At 34.8% G+C, this 21,904-nt stretch overlaps 2 protein-coding genes across 2 annotated transcripts; one reads left to right on the plus strand and one right to left on the minus strand.

The window, feature by feature from the left end:
* Positions 1-4,559: 4,559 nt before the first annotated feature.
* Positions 4,560-6,885, plus strand: LOC130946970 (60S ribosomal protein L10-like). Its single transcript, XM_057875884.1, has 5 exons — positions 4,560-4,675; positions 4,768-5,140; positions 5,684-5,812; positions 6,158-6,239; positions 6,516-6,885. Exons 1-5 carry the CDS (start codon positions 4,666-4,668, stop codon positions 6,588-6,590), a joined length of 669 nt encoding a protein of 222 aa, XP_057731867.1. The 5' UTR covers positions 4,560-4,665; the 3' UTR covers positions 6,591-6,885.
* A 7,773-nt stretch (positions 6,886-14,658) lies between these two features.
* LOC130941722 (metal tolerance protein 4) lies at positions 14,659-19,268 on the minus strand. Its single transcript, XM_057870302.1, has 7 exons — positions 18,892-19,268; positions 17,647-17,822; positions 17,114-17,312; positions 16,044-16,222; positions 15,807-15,957; positions 15,373-15,503; positions 14,659-15,104 (listed from the first exon to the last, which is right to left on the minus strand). The coding sequence occupies exons 1-7, from the start codon at positions 19,139-19,141 to the stop codon at positions 14,925-14,927; spliced, it is 1,266 nt and encodes a 421-aa protein (XP_057726285.1). The 5' UTR covers positions 19,142-19,268; the 3' UTR covers positions 14,659-14,924.
* Positions 19,269-21,904: the final 2,636 nt, after the last annotated feature.

Here is a 21,904-nt window from a genome sequence, read left to right on the forward strand (position 1 = left end):
CGTCTTCCTCTCCCTCGCTCTCTCCCTCTCCATCCTCTCTCATCTGCCGCGCCGCACAGACACCCGCTGCCATAGCCCTCAATATCCACCACCGCAACGCCGCGTGACCTGAAGCCTTCATCAACGCCGATCAGAACTGCAGCGTCCAACCTCCTTCGCGCGCGTCTTCCCCTCGCTGGCAGCAGCTGCTTCGGTCGGTTCCGGTCCTGCATTGCTCACCTATTGTGCGTGCTCGTCTTTCGGCGTCCGCTTGTCTCCCCGCTAGTAACTTGCACGGTGTGCACTCCCTGCGTCCGCCTGGCTCCTGCCTCCTTCGTCAGCCAGTTGAAGGTGTGACCGTTGGACGAGTCATGGTCGCATTGGTGTTACGGCCTCCTCACACCTACCGTCGTCGTCTTCTCCTCATCTGTTCAAAATTTTTTTCCTTTTTTTTATTTTTTCGTTTTATGGTTACATCAAATTATAAGACTCATGTGTCAAATTATACATTTTTTTCTTTTTTAATAAAAATTAAATTGTTGGATGATCATAGTTGCTTCTTCTGTTTATTCATCTCCTTTTTTCTTTTATTTTAATGGTCAATTTAGGATGATCATTTTAATAGGTATGCAGATGATTATTTTAAATTTATGTAGATGATTATTTTGACTGGATTGGGTTTAGTTATATATAATTAAAATATGTTGGATGTTCAATTCATTAAGTAAGTAGATGATTATTTTTATTCATAAGTGGATGGTTATTTTTACTAAGGGTGAGTGGCGTGTGGCAAGCCAAACAGCAAAGGTGAAGTGGGATGATTATTGATGAAGGTGGGGTGGCCGCTGGTTCAAAAAGAAGAGGGTATTTGAATGAAATGTTTTGGTAAATTAGAATTTTGGATGGCTATTTTTTTGAAATAATTAATTGAATTTTTGAAAATTTGAAATTTGATGTGAAATAACTGAATGAGAGTTTTTGAATTTAGGATAATTTGTGGAGAGGTTTTTATTATTTATCCTTATTGGGCTAAATAACTAACCCATTGTACACATTGTCAAAATTCTTCATTGTCTCCTTAGCAGGATTCATAAAAAAAATATATTAATTTTAAGTTTTTAAGACATGAAGACACTACAACAACAACAAAGTTTTGTCCTAATAGATGAGGTCGGCTATATGAATTAAACAACGCCATTGAGTTATATCATGTATCATGTCTACAGAGAGACCATTTACATGTAGATATTGTTTGACCACCTCGTGGATAGTCTTCCTAGGTCTTCCTCTTCCTTTAACCCCTTCTCCATCTTTTATCTCATCTACCCTCCTGACTTGGTTTTCCACAATAGGTGCTACTCCAACTCTCTTATATCTTCGTTCTTTATTCTATCCAATCGCGTATGGCCACTCATCCATCTCAACATCTTCACCTCTGTCACACATAACTTACGTTCGTGCTCCTCTTTGGCCGTCCAACACTCTATACCATAAAACATAGTTGGTCTGATAGCAGTGCGACAGAATTTACCTTCAAGTTTTAAAGGCACTTTTTTGTTACATATAAACCAGACGCACTCCGTCATTTTGACCAACTTGCTTGGATCCTATGATTTACATCCTGTTCAATCTCTCCATTATCCTGTATGATGCACCCAAGATACTTAAAATTTTTAACTTTTCGTAGGATATTTTCTCCAATCTTCACCTCTGTATTAGGGTTCCCTTTGGCAGTCGAACTTACATTCTATATATTCTGTCTTGTTACGGCTTATACGCAGACCATACACTTCTAGAGTTTCTCTCCATAAATCCAACTTCTTTATTAGATATTTTCTTGATTTTCCCATAAGGATGATATCATCGGCAAAAAACATGCACCATGACACAGGCTCTTGGATATGCTTTGTGAGTGCTTCCAAGACTAATGTAAAAATGTATGGATTTAAGGATGATCTCTGATATAATCCTATACCAATAGAAAATTCTCTGTCACACCACTTTGAGTCTTCATACTAGTTGTAACCCCATCATACATGTCTTTAATTGCACGAATATATGCAATCCTTACTCTCTTTCTTTTCAAAACCTTCCATAAGACCTCCCTGACACCCTATCATACGCTTTTTCCAAATCAATAAATACCATATGTAGATCCTTTTTATTACTATAATAGCTCTCTATCATCCTTCTTAACAGGTATATTGCTTCAGTAGTGGATCTGCCTGGCATAAAACTAAATTAGTTCTCTGTTACTTGTGTCTCTTGTCTCAGCCTTCGTTCTATCACTCTTTTCCATAACTTCATGGTATGGCTTATAAGCTTAATTTCTCTATAGTTTCAACAACTTTGTATATCCCTCTTATTCTTGTAGATAGGTATCAAGCTACTCTTTCTCCACTCATCTGGCATCTTCTTTGACTTTAAAATCTTATTAAAAAACTTGGTTAACTAATTGATCTATTTCTCTCCAAGGCCCTTCCAAACTTCAATTGGAATATTATTGGTCCATACTACCCTGCCATTTTTCATCCGCTTTAAAGACTCTTTTACCTCAAAGTCTCAAATCCTTCGATAGTAGTCGAAGTTTTAATCTTCTTCCCTCGTGCATAACCGACCAAGTCTCGGAAGAGTCTTCTATCCTTCATTAAATAACTCTTAGAAGTAGTTCTTCCACCTTTCATTGATCTTCTCTTCTTGAGCCAAAACCTCTCTATTTTTATCATTTATGCACTTAATCTGATCTAAGTCTCTCGTTCTTCTTTCACGGCTCTTTGCGATTCTATATATACATTTTTCTCCTTCCTTCGTGCTTAAAGACTAGTAGAGATTCTCATATGCTCTTGTTCTTGCTTCACTTACAGCCACTTTTGTCTCTTTCTTAGCCGTATTATATTTTTTTCAATTATCTACATTGCGGCACAAAGATCACTCCTTAAAACACTCCCTTTTTGTCTTTATCTTTTCTTATACACTCGCATTCTACCACTAGAACTCCTTGTCTCTTGGTCCTATCCCTCTAGATTCTCCAAAACTTTCTTCTGCTGTTCTTCTAATAACTTCTACCATCTCCTTCTACATCTCTTCTGCACTTCCATCCCCATTCCACTTTACCTTTTCTCCTACCCGTCTTAGGAAGTTTTTTGTTCTTCACCTTTCATCCACCACCACTTCGTGCTTGGATTCTCCGTATGATGTCTTTTACTCAACTTTTGTTCAAGGCGAAAATCTATGACAATCATCCTATGTTGTGTTGTTAAACTCTCTCCCGAAATAATTCTACAATTAATGCAAAATTTTCAGTTGACTCTCCTCAACAAGAAGAAGTCGATTGAGAGCTTGTTATGCCAATCCTATAGGTTATAATATGTTCATCTCTCTTTTTAAAACATATATTTGCGATGAGAATGTCAAATGTTGAAGAAAAGTCCAAAATAGTTTTACCCTTGGTATTGATCACCTCGAAAACATGACCTCCGTGAATACTTCCATACTCAGTCACTTCACTTCCAACATTGCCATTTAAATCTCCTTCTAAGAAAATCTTATCTCTCGAAGGTATGTCTTGGATCAAACTCTCTAGATCCTCCCAAAACTTTATCTTGTGTTGTTCGTCTAAACCCACTTGCGGTGCATAGACGCTAATCACATGAAAAGTACCTCATTCCACCACAAGTTTGATAGAGATGATTCGATCTCCCACCCTCTTGACATCCACTACGTCTTTCTTCCACTACTTATCAATGATAATACCTATCCCATTCATATTTTTCATCTTTTCCATATACCAAAGTTTGAACCTAGAAGTATCTAATTCCTTAGCCTTCGTACTAACCCATTTTGTTTTTTGTAGGCACATGATGTTAATCTTTCTTCTTGTCATTGTATCCACCACCTCCATGAATTTTTCTGTTAGAATGCCTATGTTCTATGTCCCAAATCTCAATCTTTTACCACTCCGACCTTTACCTTTACCTTTTTTTTGTGAACTAGTTTATTTACCCTTGTTCATTCATGAAAACGCGGGAACCCTTACTCACTTAACACTACACCTGGACATCGATGCTGCGGCTCTTACTCATTTGGCACTGTACGCGAGTCATACAGCGTGTTGCTTCCGAGCAACGACCTAGTTTTAACACAATAACGTCTTTGATCTATGTCATGAAGAATCAACTAAGTTTTTATGTTGGTTGTCGAAGGCCTAAACAACCCTCCTTTTTTATCCGGGTTTGAGACCGCCTATGTACCACAAGTATAGCATAGGCGAAATTTAAGACATGAAGACACTCTCTCTATATATATATATATATAGATAAATTATAATAATATCATAATTTTTTATTGATATTAAAGAAAAAATTATGTATTAATTATTTAAAATAATTGTGGTATTAATAAATTTGAAGCAGTAAGATTAAGATGGGTATGGGCTGAATAATAGGCTTTAAAATAGAGCAAGTCCAATCCAACAAGCCACGCAACATTCTGAAGCTTTCTGGGCCTTTCCTAACCCAACCCCCACGGTCAAAGAAGAATAGAAAAAGTAGCAACGATGACGCAAGCCCATACGTAATGAACGACAGGAATAAAACAGCGTGCGAATGACGCGCCATTGCCCATACCGTAGCGTATATAAAGCACCATCACCCCGCGAATCCTATCCCTCTCAATTTTCCTTACGCAATGGGGAGAAGTACGATCTCTAATCCTTCATTCTTCGATGCAATTGAAATCTCTGTTTAAAGTTTAAATCTCTAGAATTGAATGTTTGAAATTTGTTTCCAGGACCAGCGAGGTGTTACAGGCAAATCAAGAACAAGCCATATCCAAAATCGCGATTCTGCAGGGGTGTGCCTGACCCTAAGATCCGAATCTATGACGTCGGAATGAAGAAGAAGGGAGCGGATGAGTTTCCGTTCTGCGTGCACCTTGTTTCATGGGAGAAGGAGAATGTTTCCAGTGAGGCACTTGAGGCTGCTCGCATTGCTTGCAACAAGTACATGTCCAAATTCGCAGGCAAAGACGCTTTCCATTTGCGTGTTAGGGTTCATCCTTTCCATGTTCTCCGTATCAACAAGATGCTCTCCTGCGCCGGCGCCGACAGGCTCCAGACTGGCATGAGGGGCGCCTTTGGCAAGCCGCAGGGCACTTGCGCTAGGTATTGTCTCTCATATCATGTTATCAATAATTTCTTTTAAAAACTTTAAGCTCTCAGATACTTATAGATAGATCTAACAATTCCCATGAAAGAATTCTCATCATTTCTTGCTCTACAAGAAAACTCATCTAAGATATTCGTAACTTTTAATCTTGACATGTCAGTTGAGAGTTGTCATACAACAGTGACATATCAGCATACAATTGTCATGTCAGTATTTTAGGAATACAACTGAAACAAATTGTTAAAGAGTATTTTGAAAAGGTGCAACCTACTATGCAGATGTTATTTGTACAGATTTTATATCATGCTATACTAAATAATAACCACCTTTTAACCTATGTTTTCGTCTGCTATAAAACATTGTACACATGTTGCTATAAAATTTATGATTTACTTCCATAGACCAGCTTTTTGGTAATTAATATATGTAGCTCTTCCTTCGATTTAGTAGTTGGTTACATCATAACTGATTAACATACTTTAGTGCCTTGTAATCCCAATGATATATGCTCATTTTGCTATTTGGTCTCTGGTTACCAGGGTCAACATTGGCCAGGTGCTTCTCTCGGTTCGCACCAAGGATAACCATGGTCATCATGCCCAGGAGGCTCTGCGACGCGCCAAGTTCAAGTTCCCCGGCCGCCAGAAGATCATTGTCAGCAGGAAGTGGTGAGCTTTTTAACTTTGTGGTTGCATTTCTACTACTGCAAGTTCGTTGCTATTCTTGCAATTTTGATTCTATACAAATTGCTAGCCTTGTTATTGCTAATACTAGATTTTATTGTGAGTTTATGTGTCTTCATAATTTGCACCACTTCAAGAATTGTTAAATTTGCTACATGTCAAATTGGTTAGTTGAACAAGTTATGCAAAGAAAAATGCTAATGATGGATGATCAAGTTTTTCCAACCGGAAGAACATGGGGTTTCAAAATTTCAGTGTGTATGCTCATTTTTTACCCTTTGTATTTATTGGAAATGCTTGCTTGCTTAGTAATTCTTTTTCAATTTTCAGGGGATTTACAAAGTTCAACCGAACAGAGTATTTGAAGTTAAAGTCTGAGAACAGAATTGTGCCTGATGGTGTCAATGCCAAGGTTAGTTTCCACCCTGATAAATTATAAACTACAAAAATATTATTTGCACTCCAAAATTAACCACCAAAATCAGTCACCAAGTATTTATGTATAAATACATATGTAATTTAACTTATTTTTAATATATATTTTATATTTTAATGTATATTTTATATTGGTGGCTGATTTTGGTGTACACCTAACATAGTTGTTATAAATTATTCTCATTCTTTTTGAAAAAGAGTTCTTGCAATTGATACATAGTTTATTAATATTTTTGTTTTATGTTCTATGAAGCTTCTTGGGTGCCATGGACCTTTGGCAAATCGTAAACCTGGAAAAGCTTTCTTGCCAGCTACTGCTAGTGCTTAGGCCATTTGAACATGTGGCTCATGTTCATTTTCCCTTACCTGGTGAATAGGTGTTCCTATTGACCACGGTATTTACTGTAATTATAAGAATAAACTGGGGTTAAGGGTCTTCATTTTGTTTGATTTATGAAAGTATGACTGTAATTAGAAGAATAAAACTGTGTTCAGGGTCTTCATTTTGTTTAATTTATGAAACTATGAATTATTGTATTTGCATCCAGTTTTCTTTCAAGATGAATTGGAAATGTAGTTGCGCATGTTTATGCTTCTTTAAGTGCACAAATGATTTGATATTTCATGAAGGTTCTACAAATAATTCGATGGGTTTAAGTAACTATTCACCAGTTATATAATAGACACCAAAAAAAAAAAAAAACATTTATACATCATGATGCGCAAAAAATGTTCGCATAATAAATCTGAATAAAGAATAACTATGGGCATAACCTAACGTACGTAAAATTAAAATGACAAGAACCTTTATCATTTTCTTTTTTCATGTTACGTAAATATTTAAAATTAGTTACTAAATCGTCATTTGTAAAATTACATATTAGATTATAAAATATATAATAAAAACATATATAATAATGTACGTGTATATATATGACATTTTGTCCGAGATAAGCCTCAGTGTAGTTCTTGAAGTTGCACTTGAGCTTCATAGTAGTCCCTAAACTTAAAAGTTTTCTAAATTCATCCCCAAACTTACACTCCGGGACTCAAAGTTATCCTTCCGGCAATTTCTGGCTAACTGGCGCAACCGAAAAGCTGATTTGGCAAGTTTCGTGACACGTGGGCGTTATAACGGCTAACTGATGTGGCAGAGTAAACTCTCTCGAATCAATTTGGTCCCTCAATTGAAGTTAAAACCCTAATCTCCAAATTTGAAGCCCACAGTGCTCACTCTATTCTCTTCTTTTCGGTTGTGTGTTCTTGTCTTTTCCATCGTTGAAGCCCAAAGGCTATGGCAAGCGCGAGTAATGCAGCTGGAAGCTCGAATAACCCACGATCATTTGAAAGCATCATGATGAGAATGAACAGAAACAGAGAAGCTCGTTTGCCAGAATGATGTGCCTGTGGGTCGAGACCAGTGCTGCGCTGGTCAGGGACGGATTCAAATCCAGGGAGACCGTTCCTGGGTTGTCCAAACTACAATGTAAGTACTATTGTTGATTACTGTATTTATGGATATAAATTTTGCTTATTCAATTTTTTTGGCTATGCAGACTATGGGTAAGAAATGGCGTGGATTGTTTTTGGTAGAACAAGACATGCAGTTGATGATAAAGACTGGAAGATGAAGATTGCTTAGAAATTTGGTAAATTAGAGGCTGAAATTAGGGTTCTAAAAATGGGAGGAATTTTGATGTTTGTGTTTATGCTGCTGATTGTAGTTGGTGTTCTTGTATTAAAGTTGGATAGACAACAGGATCAACTGTGTCTAGCAAAAAACAAATGACATGCATGGTATATGCATATTGTTCATGTACTTGTTCCTGTCTTTTTATTTGAAAGAAATTTAAATTAAAGTATTTGATTATATGCATACTTCTGTTCCTGCACTTCTGTTCAATGAAATGAAAATGGACAGGATTTGAATTACTCTTAAGTCTATAACAGAGAACAAAATATAATCAAAAAGCTGACAAAATTCAATTCAATAAAGTCATAATTCATATTGGTAATGTTTCATTAAAAAAAGATATTATAGAGCCAAAACACCAAGTATATCAAAGTTGTTAACATATTGACCTGATAAAATTCAAATACTAAAACAGTAGGACAACGTTTAAAAAAGCATACATGGTAAACAACTTCAGCAAAATAGATACACAAAAACATGTGTCCCTAAACATAATCATTCTAATTTTCATTTTTTGTGTTTGGGTGCCTTGAATCCAATGTTGGGCACACAAACTTCATGAAGTTTTTAAGCCTTGTAGCAGTCCCCTGTGTTGCACCTTGCATAGGGTTAGGTGGGAGATTCCTTGCTGTATGACTGCTTTCTGGTGGGGTAGCAGCAGGTGGGGTGGTTGCTGGTGGATTGATACTCCCTGAAGCTGTTTTTTTATAATGCTTGGCGAACTTTCTTTTTAGAGGGAACTTTGGCGGCCTAACCGATAAGGGTAAAACCTATCAGCGAATACATGTGAGATAGTTAGTAAACTAGTTAAGGATGTGAATATAATAAATTAAAAGTCATGTAAGTTTGTGAACCTGTTGAGAGTCATTAGTTGCTTCCAAGGGTGGTTCACTTTGGTCAAGACTGATTTCAGTTGGGGCTTGTGGGACAGGGCAGCAGAGTTGGCCTGACCTTCACCACCATTAGCAGTAGCTCTCTTTGGACAGTTCCTTTTGGTGTGTCCTGCTTCGCCACAACAACGACATCGACCTTTTTTTATAAATTCTTTTCATCTTGGTCTTCAACTTCTTACTCCCACTTGGCTCCTCATCTGCATCTTTTCTTATTTTTTTTCTTAAGTGGTCCTGGCCTGTTTCTAAATTTTGGAGCCTGTGGTCTGTTATATGGTGACTTTTCTCATAGTGCTTGACCTGAAATTGGATTGATATGAAAGGCATATGTGTTATTATATGCTTTCATGGTCAACCACTGATGACAAAACTCCTCTGGTCTCTTACTAACCCTTGCCAGTGCGGTACACGCATGCACACATGGCATCCCTAAACAGCATTCACACAACAACGAAGACAACAACAGTAAGCCTACAACAAAGGCTGATAATGATAATAAGACTAAAACAATGAATGTAAAAAACATTACCACTCAGTTTCCAGAAACCACATGTGAAGAGCCTCTTTCCCAAGTCCACAACCATGTTAGTCGGCCAGCCATGAACTTCGAACTTCTCATAATCTGCGTCACCAGACCACATCGGGACCCAACTTTTTTATTCCTTCCGTATTTTTTCTAACCTACTGCGCTGTATAGGAGGTAAAACTCTAGTGTTCGAATTAAGCTTCATCTTGTTTCTAGCTATCGACCTCATTGCATACATTCTGACTTCTTTCAAGAGTGTGATAATAGGCTTAGCTCTAGCATCTTTGATTCTGGAGTTGAAGACTTCACAGGCATTGTTGCAGATGTTGTCTATCTTAGGTGCATTACTGAAGAATGCCTGGCTCCAAGAGTCTCTAGGCCACTTGTTCAAATACTCCCAGGCTTCCTTATTAACCCTTTCAATCTTTTTGAAGATTTCAAGGAAGCCATCTTGGCTAGTACACCTTGCACAATCCCATAGTAGCCCTCTAAGTTTGAGATCCTTCCATTGCTTATTGAAGTTCTTCCACAGATGCCAAACACAGAATCTGTGATGGACATCTGGGAAAACCTCCTTAACTGCATTTATAAGGCCCTGTTTCAGGTTAAAAAAGGGTGTCAGATACTTGTTTTCGAGCACCAAGTTACTTCCTACACTTGTATAAGTGACATCAAACTAGTCCCTAAACTTGTGTAAGTGACATCAAACTAGTCCCTACACTTACGTAAGTGACATCAGACTAGTCTTTGTAACATACAAACAGAACAGAACATTATGCAGCATGTTATCAATACAAACAGAACAGAACATTATGCAGCATGTTATCAGCCCAGGAATAATTCACCATGTATACATAGCAGCCCAGTTTATAAACAACATGTTGAAGCACACCCAGTAGCTAATAGCTAATAAGTAACAACAGATTCACACTTAATAAGTAAAAAATATTGCATACCTTCTGCATATCTAAGATAAAACACAGCTTGTTCTTCTTATAATCCCCCAAGTCTTGATGAAGTAATTCCAAGAACCATCTCCAGTTTTCAGTGTTCTCAATAGGGACAATTGCATAGGCAATCACATATATATGGTTGTTTGCATCTTGGCCAATAGTAGACAAGATCTGACCACCATGCCGGGTCTTCAGAAAAGCTCCATCCAAGTCTATGAGGGGTCTGCAACCAACCAAAAATCCTTTTTACATCCCTCCAAACAAACATACATCTTCTCAAATATTGGATCATCATTAAGGTTGGGCTGAGGTATAACACCAACTGTGACAGTGGAGCCTGGATTGCTCTTCAGCAGTGTCAGCCCATAATCCCTCACCATGCTATATTGGGCAGCTGCATCACCGTACACAACAGATCTAGCATCTCCTAAGGCCCTGGTCAGTGAAAACTTGTTTAGATCTAAATCACATTTAGTCTTAAAATATTGTGCAGCCTTGGAGTGTCTCAGATTCGGATATTTTCTTAGCTTCTTCACCAATTTGCAGGCTAGCCACTTCCTATTAGCTAGTCTGTTTTTGGTCTCTCTTGCACAGGTGTGGTCATCCATAAACATCTTGATCTGCCAGCAATTGTTCTCAGTATTATTAGAAGCATACACAAGCCAGCCACAGCTATCATCCTTACACACAACTCTCATCCTCACGTTATCGTTCTTCTTAAACCAAATCATTCTACCCTCTTGTATGCAATATTCACGCACAGCCTCTTTGAACTTCATTTTTGTAGTGAATGTCATTCCAACCTCTAACCTAAGCTCTCCAAACCTCCCTCCTTCTCTAAACGCAAGGAATACGTCATCTGAATCAACTTTCTCCAACTCGTCCTCAGAGTTCAGAGGAGTCTTCATTTCTTCCGAGTGTCATGAGTCTCCACCATCAGAATCATTATAAGCATCATCCTGCACATCATGATAATGAGCAACTGATGATCCAAACTTAGGAATCGATCCAAAAATGATTTTATCATCATCAGAATCTGAGTCTGCACAAACAGGACCATCATCTTCAACCATAACAACCTTCTTTCCTTTTGTAAGTTTCTTGGCTGTCCTACTACTCAGTTTTACATTAGTCTTTGCTGCTGATCTATCCAGAGGCAACTCTTCTTCACTGGACACCTCATCAGCACCAGGCCTATATGGTTCATCCTCTGCACTATCATTACTATCATGGTTGTCTGAGGATTCTTCTGAACTAGACAAAGAAACATAGGCTGTTTTGGCCTATTTTCCCTTACGAATTGTTCTTGCAATGCAATCTTTCCAGTAGTAGCAGCTCTTGTCAGTGGCCTCCTTCCACATGCTGCTGCTATTTTTACATTCTTCCAGCTTCTCTTTGGTTTAGCCTTCTTGGTTTCTTTTCCTTTGGACCAAGGTTTAGGAATTGCAGTGGGTTGGGCCATTTTTTTTGTGGGATTTTGGGTTTAGTTTTACTGGGTTGGGCCATTATTTTTGGTGGTGGATTGGGCTTAGGTCCAAGACTTGCAGTGGGTTGAGGGGAAATTTTTTCTGGTATGTTTCGGTTACCAGCAGAAACTGAAGCAGCTGGCTCCTTTAGTTTTGATATATCAACTGGCTTTTTTGGCTCAGAAGTTGGAGTGCATGGTGTTGTGGTAGGAATTGGTGCTATTGTGGTGGGAATTGGTTCTGTTGTGGTGGGAATTGGGTTGGTGGTGGGTTTTAGGGTGAGAAAAATGGTTGGTATTAGCATCAGCTCCTTGCCTTTAGATGCCACTGGTTCTGCTTCCTCAATATACACAGGTTCAGATACTCCATATTCGTAGTACATATGAATAACCCCTTTGTTCTGCTGAGCCAGGTAACACATCTCTATGAGCTTCTTATCATCTGCTATTGCTCTTAAACCAGTTTGTAAAGGCCGATTAGGCACCAGCCACCTAGTTTGGCTAACCTTGTCATACCCAATTTTCTTGTGATAGTCTCGGACGAAAAATACATCCAGTGTGTCTGTATCAATGTCCGGCAACTCAGAAATCTCTCCACCATTGTAAGACATACTTCCATCAGCCTTTGTGATAAACGACCCTCCATGGTGAAATATAATGGTAATCAACGGATCACCCATCTGCCAATTTAAAAAAAAAAATTCATTGATCACACCCATTGTTTGAAAGCAGACATCGCTGCTAGTAATAAATTGAAAATGTGAAAGGATAGAATAATCAATTATTGTCCACTAACAAGAAAGGAATAAACATTATTGATGTCACATCAAGAAATCAGATCCAGCTGTGCTGAGAAAGTGTGAAATCAAGAACATTATTTTGATGTAATTAAGGATAGCAGTTCTCTAGACACTAACTTCAATCTTGATAGATCAAACCATTAAAATTTACATACCCTATCCAACAACTAATCCACTAGTCCAAAACGAAATTTATCAAACAACTTGACTATTCCAATAGCTAAGTTAACTTGATTAGCAATTACAAAACTTTCTTTATAATTAAAGTTATATTATGGAGTGCAAGTTCGGGGATGAATTTGGGGAACTTTTAAGTTCAGAGACTATTATGAGACTTGAATGTAATTTCGGAAACTACATTGAGGCTTATCTCCATTTTGTCCACTATCAATATGATTATTTGCTGATTTAACTTTCCTATTTCAGCTTAAATATGAAAGGGATTATTATAAGCTTGTTGTCTTTGTTGTACTTTCTTCGTCATATAATATTAAAGGGTTATACTACATGTATACCAAAATCAGTAAGCAAAATTAGTTATCAGAATAAAATATATGTTAAAATATAAATATATATTGAAAATAAATTAAATCACACATGTATTTATACACAAATACATTGGTAACTGATTTTTATGATAAATTTTGGTGTACAATTAGTATTTTTTAATATTAAATGTTTAGGCTTATATTATTATCGTTATCTATTAAGAAATTTATATGGTATTTACTATGGCGTATAAAAATTATTGTTTAATTATTAAAAAAATAATTAATTTTAAATTTAAAAATTTTAAATATTTAAAATTTATTAAAAAAAATAAATTAAATAAAAATTAGACATTAAATAAAAAAACATAATAGAATTGGCCAATTGCTTTTTGAAGCATCCAAATTTTTGTTGGAAAACACAGAAAATTATTGACGTAACGTAAATTTTCGAAGCATAACATACAAAATTTTGCAAATAACACAAATTTATCGATATAGCACCAAAATTTTTGTACATAGCACACAAATATTTGTATATAGTACAAATTTTTTTTATAAATATTTTGTTAGTTGGGTAAGTTAATATTTTTGGTATGTAATCCTCCAAAAATCTTTATGCTACATATAAAAAATTCTATGTTATGCAACAAGTTGTTTGTGTTGTATATTAAAATTTACGTGTCGTGTGTATTTCATTGATTGAGGTTAATATTTTGAGTATGTGTTTCTTCAAAAATTTGTATTGTATACTAAAATTTATGTGTTGTGTTCTAAAATTTATGTATTGTGCATCAAAATTTATATGCTTTAATTTTCTGAATATTTATAAGAGAAAAAAATAATAAAAATAGTAAAGACGATGATAATGATAATAAAAGAGGATGAAAAAGATAAAAAGAGAAAAAGAAATTAAATAATAACATTAAGAGAAAAAACAATAGTAATGACAGCAAACAATGGCAGTAACAACGATGATGACAACGTTGAAAGAAGAAAGGTAAAAAGAAAAAGAAGCAGCAATGATGATAGTTAAAGAAGAGGAAAATGGCACGCCAACAGATTTTTATTTTTAAACAATTTGCTTAAACTTTGTTACTAAAAAAATTTGGACACTTAAAAACATTTTTTATTAATATATGCCACCTAAAGATGACAAATACAAATACAATTCTTCATACCCGTGATCTTGTGGCAGTGCTGGTTAACAAGACAAAGTTAACCTCTAAGCCGCCAAATACAGTAATACACCCATGGAACACTCAGATTTATGCAAAGATTCTTTCATATCATCTAAATTTATCGTTTTTATAATAATAAACAAATAGTTAAATTTTAGAATTTTTATCTCATCCAATAGTTTTTACCATGCACTTTCAACTTTCATTTTCTTGCTGTTTATAAGAAAATATTTCTTATAAGATGACACTACAAACTTGAAGTAGCATTGTAATATCATAAAGTGGACGTTTCATAATAGCATTTTTCATTCAGATTGCCAACAATGACAAATCAACTAAACAATGCTCGCTCTTCATGAAATTTCTTAATACACTAAACATGCAATTTTCCAAATTAATCTCCAATATACCATTTCATAACGTTGCAAGTTTAATCATCACTTCGATGAACTTTGATGGAATACTTGGAAAATGTTGTTGGTTTAAGATTGTTTTGGAAGGTGCTAAAAAGCATGGTTTCCATATATATCATAACAAGAGATAGATTTGAGATTTGAGATTTTTCATATAACCAAAAAAGAGTGTGATCCTCTTTTTTGCATTAAAACTCAAAAATTACAACTTACACAACTATGAATATGGTATACATAGAACATGAAAAACAGCTCAAGACTGATTGTTGGGCAGCTTGACGAGAACCGAGTGCTCCGGTTTGTGTTCGCATTCGAAGTCTAGATGAACGAATGCGCGCTCGACTTCTGGAAGCTTCTCAAGCTTTATCTGTAGTGTCTCTCCAATGGCATGTGCTTCTTTCAATGGCAATTCCTCTGGCAGTTCAATATCAACCTGTTTCCAGTAATAGCTTCACTTTCACAAACTCTAAGGTCTACTTAGCAATTAGAAGTACCATACATATATTATTTTAAGTGCATAACATTAGTGAACTCTTTTTTTATATGCACAAAAGGTGGTTAGAAATTCTATGGAATTACATCAGTACTAATAGAGAAATCACAATTAAATAATCTAAGAACTTGGGGGTGCTTGCATTTATCCGAAGATTCATTGATCCAAGAATGTACCAAAAAAAGGGAACAGAGAGCTTGCAGCATACCTCCACAAAATATAGAACACCAAATGTGTATGCGCGGACAGTGTCAACTCGCTTAACTTGAGGATGTCTTATAACAAGATATGTTAGCTTCTGTAAAAATTCAGGTGGGGCAGATTGTCCCACTAGGGAAACTGCAGGAGAAGTCATACAGAATCAGAAATTAAAACATCTTCATTTACAAACAAGGCTAAGGATTAGGTAGTGAAAGATAAAGCTTGCTGATTTATTAAAATTAAATTGATCTAGTCTTACAAAGTCATTTATCATAGATGCCACCACATTTTCGAATGAAATAAAACTACTAGTAAGGATTAATTAGGCCAGTGCTTCCTTGGCAACACTAGATTTTGTTGCAACTGCTCCTCTTATAGTTTTGTCAAATGAGAATATTTTGCTACTTGAAGTTCTAATAAGGTTATAGTAGATTGAATTACCTGCATTTTCCATAACAGTGCGGGACCAATTTGTAATGGTGTAAAGTGCAAGTAAAATAGCGCCAATCGGATCAATCCACCAGTAAAACTTATCACCAAGAACAGCTGCAACTAGTCCAACCACATTTGTCACAACATCAAAGTGGTGATCCTGAAATTTTGACCATTATTTTGGCATGGTTCAAGAATCAAGGCTATTATGATAACAAATCAAATATCCGAAAGAATTATCCATACATCTGCATAGGCACGGACAATCTTGTTCCGCGATGTTCTACAGTAAAGCCAGAGGAAAAGCTTCACCACCGACGCAAATATCATAATAGAATACAACCAGATCAATTGTTCTTCAGTCATCCTGTCATTAGGAGTATTTCGTATTAGTTCTTCTAGAGCCGTGATTAACACCTGAAAGCCTGTAGCAAAATTTTTTTAGCATTCTTGAGTGAACAATTTTTTATGAAAACTAAAACAAACCACAAGAACAAGTTTTCAAGAAAACTAGGAGCCTAACATGAATCATGAAAGATTTAGAGAATTAACATTTGAAATAATCTATACTCAAATATGTTCTTAGTTCACTTTTTATCTTGCACTTCATTAGCAAAACTATGTTCTACTATTCAAGTTCTATGATTTGAGAATGAGAAAAAGCTCAAGAGTAACAAATCCTTTAAGGAGAAAGAATGGTATGTGTGGTATAAAAATGAACTCAGACCAGAGACAGTGTCTGCTGGCTGCAGCATTATTCTCCCTCGTACATTGTTCATCTGGTCTATGGTTATGTCATCCTATAACCTGTGTCACCATTTATATTCTAGATTTAATGCTTTCCTTTATTTCAGCAAAAATAAGAAAGCCTATCCATTGTAGAAATTCTGTTTAACATTACTCCCTCTGTTTTCTTTTATCTATCATTATCAATTTTTGGTATATGGATACAATTTACATTGATCCAAGAATATATCAAAAAGTGACACTGATACATAAAAGTGAAACAAGAGAGAAATTTACAAGAGGATATAATCTCTAGATTGTACTGTCTCCATGCCAAATTATTGGTCACTTAGAAAATTAGGCATATTCAAAACTCAATATATCTTGATACGATTTGTATCTAAAAACATTAAATTTTGAATGTACCAAAATTTTCAAGGTGATGGATAACATGGGATAGGGGAGAAACAGACATGGGAGATAGCAGAGAAAAATTTGATGCATGTAATATGATGTAAGATTAAGCGAGCAACACACTAACAGCAGAATGAACAGTATGGAAGCTAGGAATAGGAGTGAGTTTGACACACCAAGTGTTGCCATGACAGCAGCAAAGATAATTATGCCAACTGGCTGCACCCTCAACTTTCCAATTGGATATTTGTAGATATTTATGTTCTTCATTGAGAGGTGAGTGAACCAAAGTATTCCACCTGCCATGAGATCAAGCAGAGAGTCCAATGTTGATGCTGCAATAGCTAATGATCCACTCCTCACTGTGGCATAAATCTATGTATGGGAAATTCATATTAGCTGTTCCATTTCAACTCAAGGATTTTCATCAAGAGAAACAAAAACAAACAAACATGTAAAAGGATCTAATTAACGTTTAAATAAGTATAACTTCTTTGTTTGAAATCTGTAACATGTATCATGGACCAAATAGCCAATTTTGTATCATGTATATAGCATTACAAATTTAACTATTAGTTTGAAGTGAATCCTCTTAATTAAGATCATAGGTTATATATATAAATAATGGTTCAAATTCTAAAACATGTCATTGGAATGATAAATGAATGAATACATTATACATACTTAGCAGTATCAAATAAAATATCACCTTTAGTATCAATAGAACTATGTTTGCATAATTGGAAATCCTCATAGCTCTTTCTTGTTGAAGCTGTTCCTCATCATCAGTGTCCTCAATAATGTTGCTGTCAGATGCCACTATGGCATCGACTTCATCAAATGATTTGAGAGTAGCAATTTGCTTTTCATAATACTCTTTCTCCCCTATAAACATTGTACAATCTTAGTTCAAAGTAAAATTAAACACATAAATAGATAAATACTAAAAAGAATGTCATTCAAGAACAGATTTACAGCACTTAATTAAGTTTCATATATGCTATCATAAGATATCTTAATCTTATAGTTGGACAAATTAAAGCCGCTTAACATCTTGAACCTCTCTTTGCTGACAAAACATGGCACTTAATGACAGAAGGCAACACTAATCTTTGTCCCATTAATAATTCTAAATTATCATTAGTAATCTATACATCTAATAGAGATACTTAGATTGAAGAAAAGTGTGCATAAATATTGACAACATAAATACATAATGCCGCACAGAAAATGCCAAAAGAAGAAATAAGTGATACTGTACTTGTACATTTCACAAATTGGTAACATTAAATGTGTTCTGAGCATAGCATCATATGCAATAACACAAACTTTCATTCTAATTATTAAGTTTCTGACAAAAAGAAATTATTCTGTCTGAAATTGAACACCAAACCTATGACTTTGTCCCCTTCTATTTGTCCAAATTTTCAATATCTAAGACTAATACCTACCCTCTCATCAGAAAAAAAGCTAAATATGCGGAACCATGCTAGAATTCTACCATTCAGGTTCAAGCTAAGTTCATGATATAAACTTCAAAACTTGATTGACATGTGTATCTCTACCTTTCACTTTCAACTTGCAGAGTTTTCCTTACTCCACAATTGTACTAAGAACACTAATTAAAAGCACTATAAATGAAAAACTTTTACTAAAAGTTATTAAAAATAATTAATTTTCTTTTTACATTTTTATTACATATACATAAAAAATATAAAAATATTACATCATTATCTCCTCAACTAATATGTTTAGACACTTTTTAGCTAATTTCAAATGCTTTTTGCTTTAAATTCCAGTGTTTTTATAACTTTGCAACCTAAAAAGTAACCAAAAACAGAACAGAATTTTGTAAAGTAAAAACTAAAAAGAAAAAAAAAGTGAAAGTGATAAAATAACTTTAACATTTTCTAAATCATATGCATGGACATATATATATGAGAGAGAGAGAAACCTGGAGTTAAGGCGGTGGAGAGAGAGAGATTAAGGTTGGAGAGAGACTCGGCGTCGAGGGAAGATCGGACCTTGTCAGGAATCTTGGAGAGAAAAGCGGTTCTGAGGGAGTTGACGGAGTTGCGGCGACTAAGACGAGATCTCCGGCCACCGTTCTCGGCGGCAGAGGAGGCAGGAGGATGATGAGGATGGTGCTTGGATAGCAACGGGCTCGTGATGTTGGGATCTGAAGCCGAATTATTGGCGTCCATGGAAGGATGAATGAATGAAGGAGTGAGGTGGTTAGTTGTGTTGCGTTGTCAGTGAAATGATGAGAAGAAGAAGAAGACGACGACGAAGAAGCACCGTGCGCACCACATTCACATACCTCCTGCCTGCCAAAACATGATTATTCAATCATGAATATATAATATATAATAATAGATAGAAATTCAGCTTCAGTCACGAATTTAGTAATTTGATTAAAATTTAATTAAATAAGTTAAATTATTTACGGGTGCAGTTGACCTGAGTATTTTGTCATAATAATAACCACTATTATACTGGAATGATTTTAGTAATTAATTTTGATGTGTAAATAATATTTTTTAAATAATAATAATAATAATAATACAAAAATAAAATCCTTTGCTAAGTCCATGTCAATGGCATATCTATGGACTATGCTTTCCTTAAATGGTTAATAAATGCTGACATGAAAAAAAAAGAAACATTCATAATTACTTGCAAAATTATTATTATAAATTAATTACACACCAAAAATTCAATCGTGTGTAAGTGGCTCATTAGTCATTAACTCATTATATATAATAATTATGTTGAGTGCGTATTAAAATTTAATCACTAGTTAACAAACATATAAAATTATATATTTGGTATTTGATAATTTTCATAATTTTAATGTAAAAATATTATTTTATTATAACTTAATAAAAATATGTATTAATTAATATATATGTATAAATACATAATAATTACATTGATAAAAGTGTGCATCTAATATTTTTTGTTTACATAAAAATACGAATTTAATATTTTATAAAATAGTTTTATTATACAACGATAAACAAATTTTAAGTATTTGTCTGTTATGATTAGTTTACTATAGTAAATTTGATTAGTCTAGTTGTTGGATTTCTAGCTAAAAGAATATACAAATTAATATGTGAAAGTCGTAGTAGACTTAGAGAATGAGGGTTGAATCTATGTTTTTCTTTTAAGTTACTGTAATAATTTTTTAAAATAAATTTTTAATTCTGATTTTATTTGAACTCAGCAGCAGAAATTTATGAGATAATTTATTTTTATCTTATTAATATCAGAAAATAGAATAGAACAGAAAATAGAAAAGTTAACACCATTATGTATCCTGGTTCAGTTGCCTTGTGCTATATAACCTATGTCTAGTCTCCACCACAACAGTGGTGGAATTTTTACTATAATTAAAGTATTACATACACCAATTCCACAAGATTGACACAATCCTCTCAGACTCAAGTTCTAACCTAACTTGACATTGACTATGCTAATACCTAACTCTCCACTCTTAATGCTTACCCAACTAAGAAAGGGATACCTCATAGGTACAAGATACAAGACACAGACTTACCTAAAAAAATCTGAAAAATAACTCTAGACTTTTCTCTCAAGTGTATCACTCAGTCTCTTCCACTCATTGGCTTTTACTTAAGTTCTCTCAATATGCCTTTTCATTCAAGAAATTACAGAAAGATAAACATTGAAAAGTAAAATATAATCTATAACAACATGAAGGAGATTGACTCTTCAACAGCCTCTTTGCTATGTGATAAACCAGATTTGCATGCCTCTGATTCAGTTCTTCATATTTGGCAGAATGTTTCTTTGAAAGATAGCACTGTCCAAGTAGATGAACTTCTTCAGATAGCTCTTCACAGAACACAACCTCAATACACTGGTTATCTCTCCTTGGCTTTTGAATGGTAAGCCAGCTTCTTTTGTATCTCCTTGCATGTTGCTCTTTTCTAGGTCAAACCTTGAATTTTGTGCTTCACCAACTCAACTGTTCACTTTCTTCAATTTTTACTCAAATTAGGACTTTGGTTCTGACCTCCTTGGTTGACCAAAAGCCTTAGGACAGCAAATACAAAAAGTCCTTCAATGGTTAGCCATATCTTGGCCATTAAAAAATAGCTTGGTCCCCAAGTTTTATTTATGACCGACTGACTGTAGATGCACAGTAGAAAAGAACAGACTTTATCTTTCCCATGTATCTCAATATGGAGTAGCAGAGAGTTGAAAATGAAGAGAAGAAAATGAGATGCATGTAGAAGGAAATAAAATCACCTTTAACTTCTGACCTCTTCTTGATATAGATTGATGTGGGTGATTAGACTTCTACCATTTGCCTAACCTTATCTTTCTTGTTTCTTTGAAGAATAGTTTAGGGAAGATGCTCTCTCTCTCACTTTGCTGATTTCTGACCAAGAGGAAACAGATAAACGTTGCTTTTGGGTAAGAGCGATTTGGAGAGGTTTGAATGAGAGAAGCAATCGAACTTGGATCGGATCTTTTTCATTCAACCCGTTGCCTTCTATGCTTTGTTTCTTTTGGGATTCGTTTGCATTTTAGCCTACCATCCTTGTTTTTGTTTTCCATTCAATTTGGGCTGTAGCTGGATATTGAATTTTTAGCCTGCATCACTTTAACTAAAATAATTAAAACTAATTAGTCAATTTGTCCAATAAATTAATATTTGTCATCATTAATTAATTTAATTAATTTTTTAACTCAACAATATGTATAAATATACGATAGTTGATTTTTATTATATATATAGAATATTTTTATTATAAATAAGTATTTTGAAGTTACCTATTTTAGTATATTTCTAAAATTATTATAACTAGTGTATGTTCCCGTGTTCTACACGGGATAATATATAAAATTATATAAATTTTTTATTAAAATTTAAATGAAAATATATATAATATATTAAAAATAATTAATATTTGTTTTAATCAATTTGAATTGGT

Source organism: Arachis stenosperma, chromosome 1, assembly GCF_014773155.1.
Source record: "Arachis stenosperma cultivar V10309 chromosome 1, arast.V10309.gnm1.PFL2, whole genome shotgun sequence".
Taxonomy (NCBI): domain Eukaryota; kingdom Viridiplantae; phylum Streptophyta; class Magnoliopsida; order Fabales; family Fabaceae; genus Arachis; species Arachis stenosperma.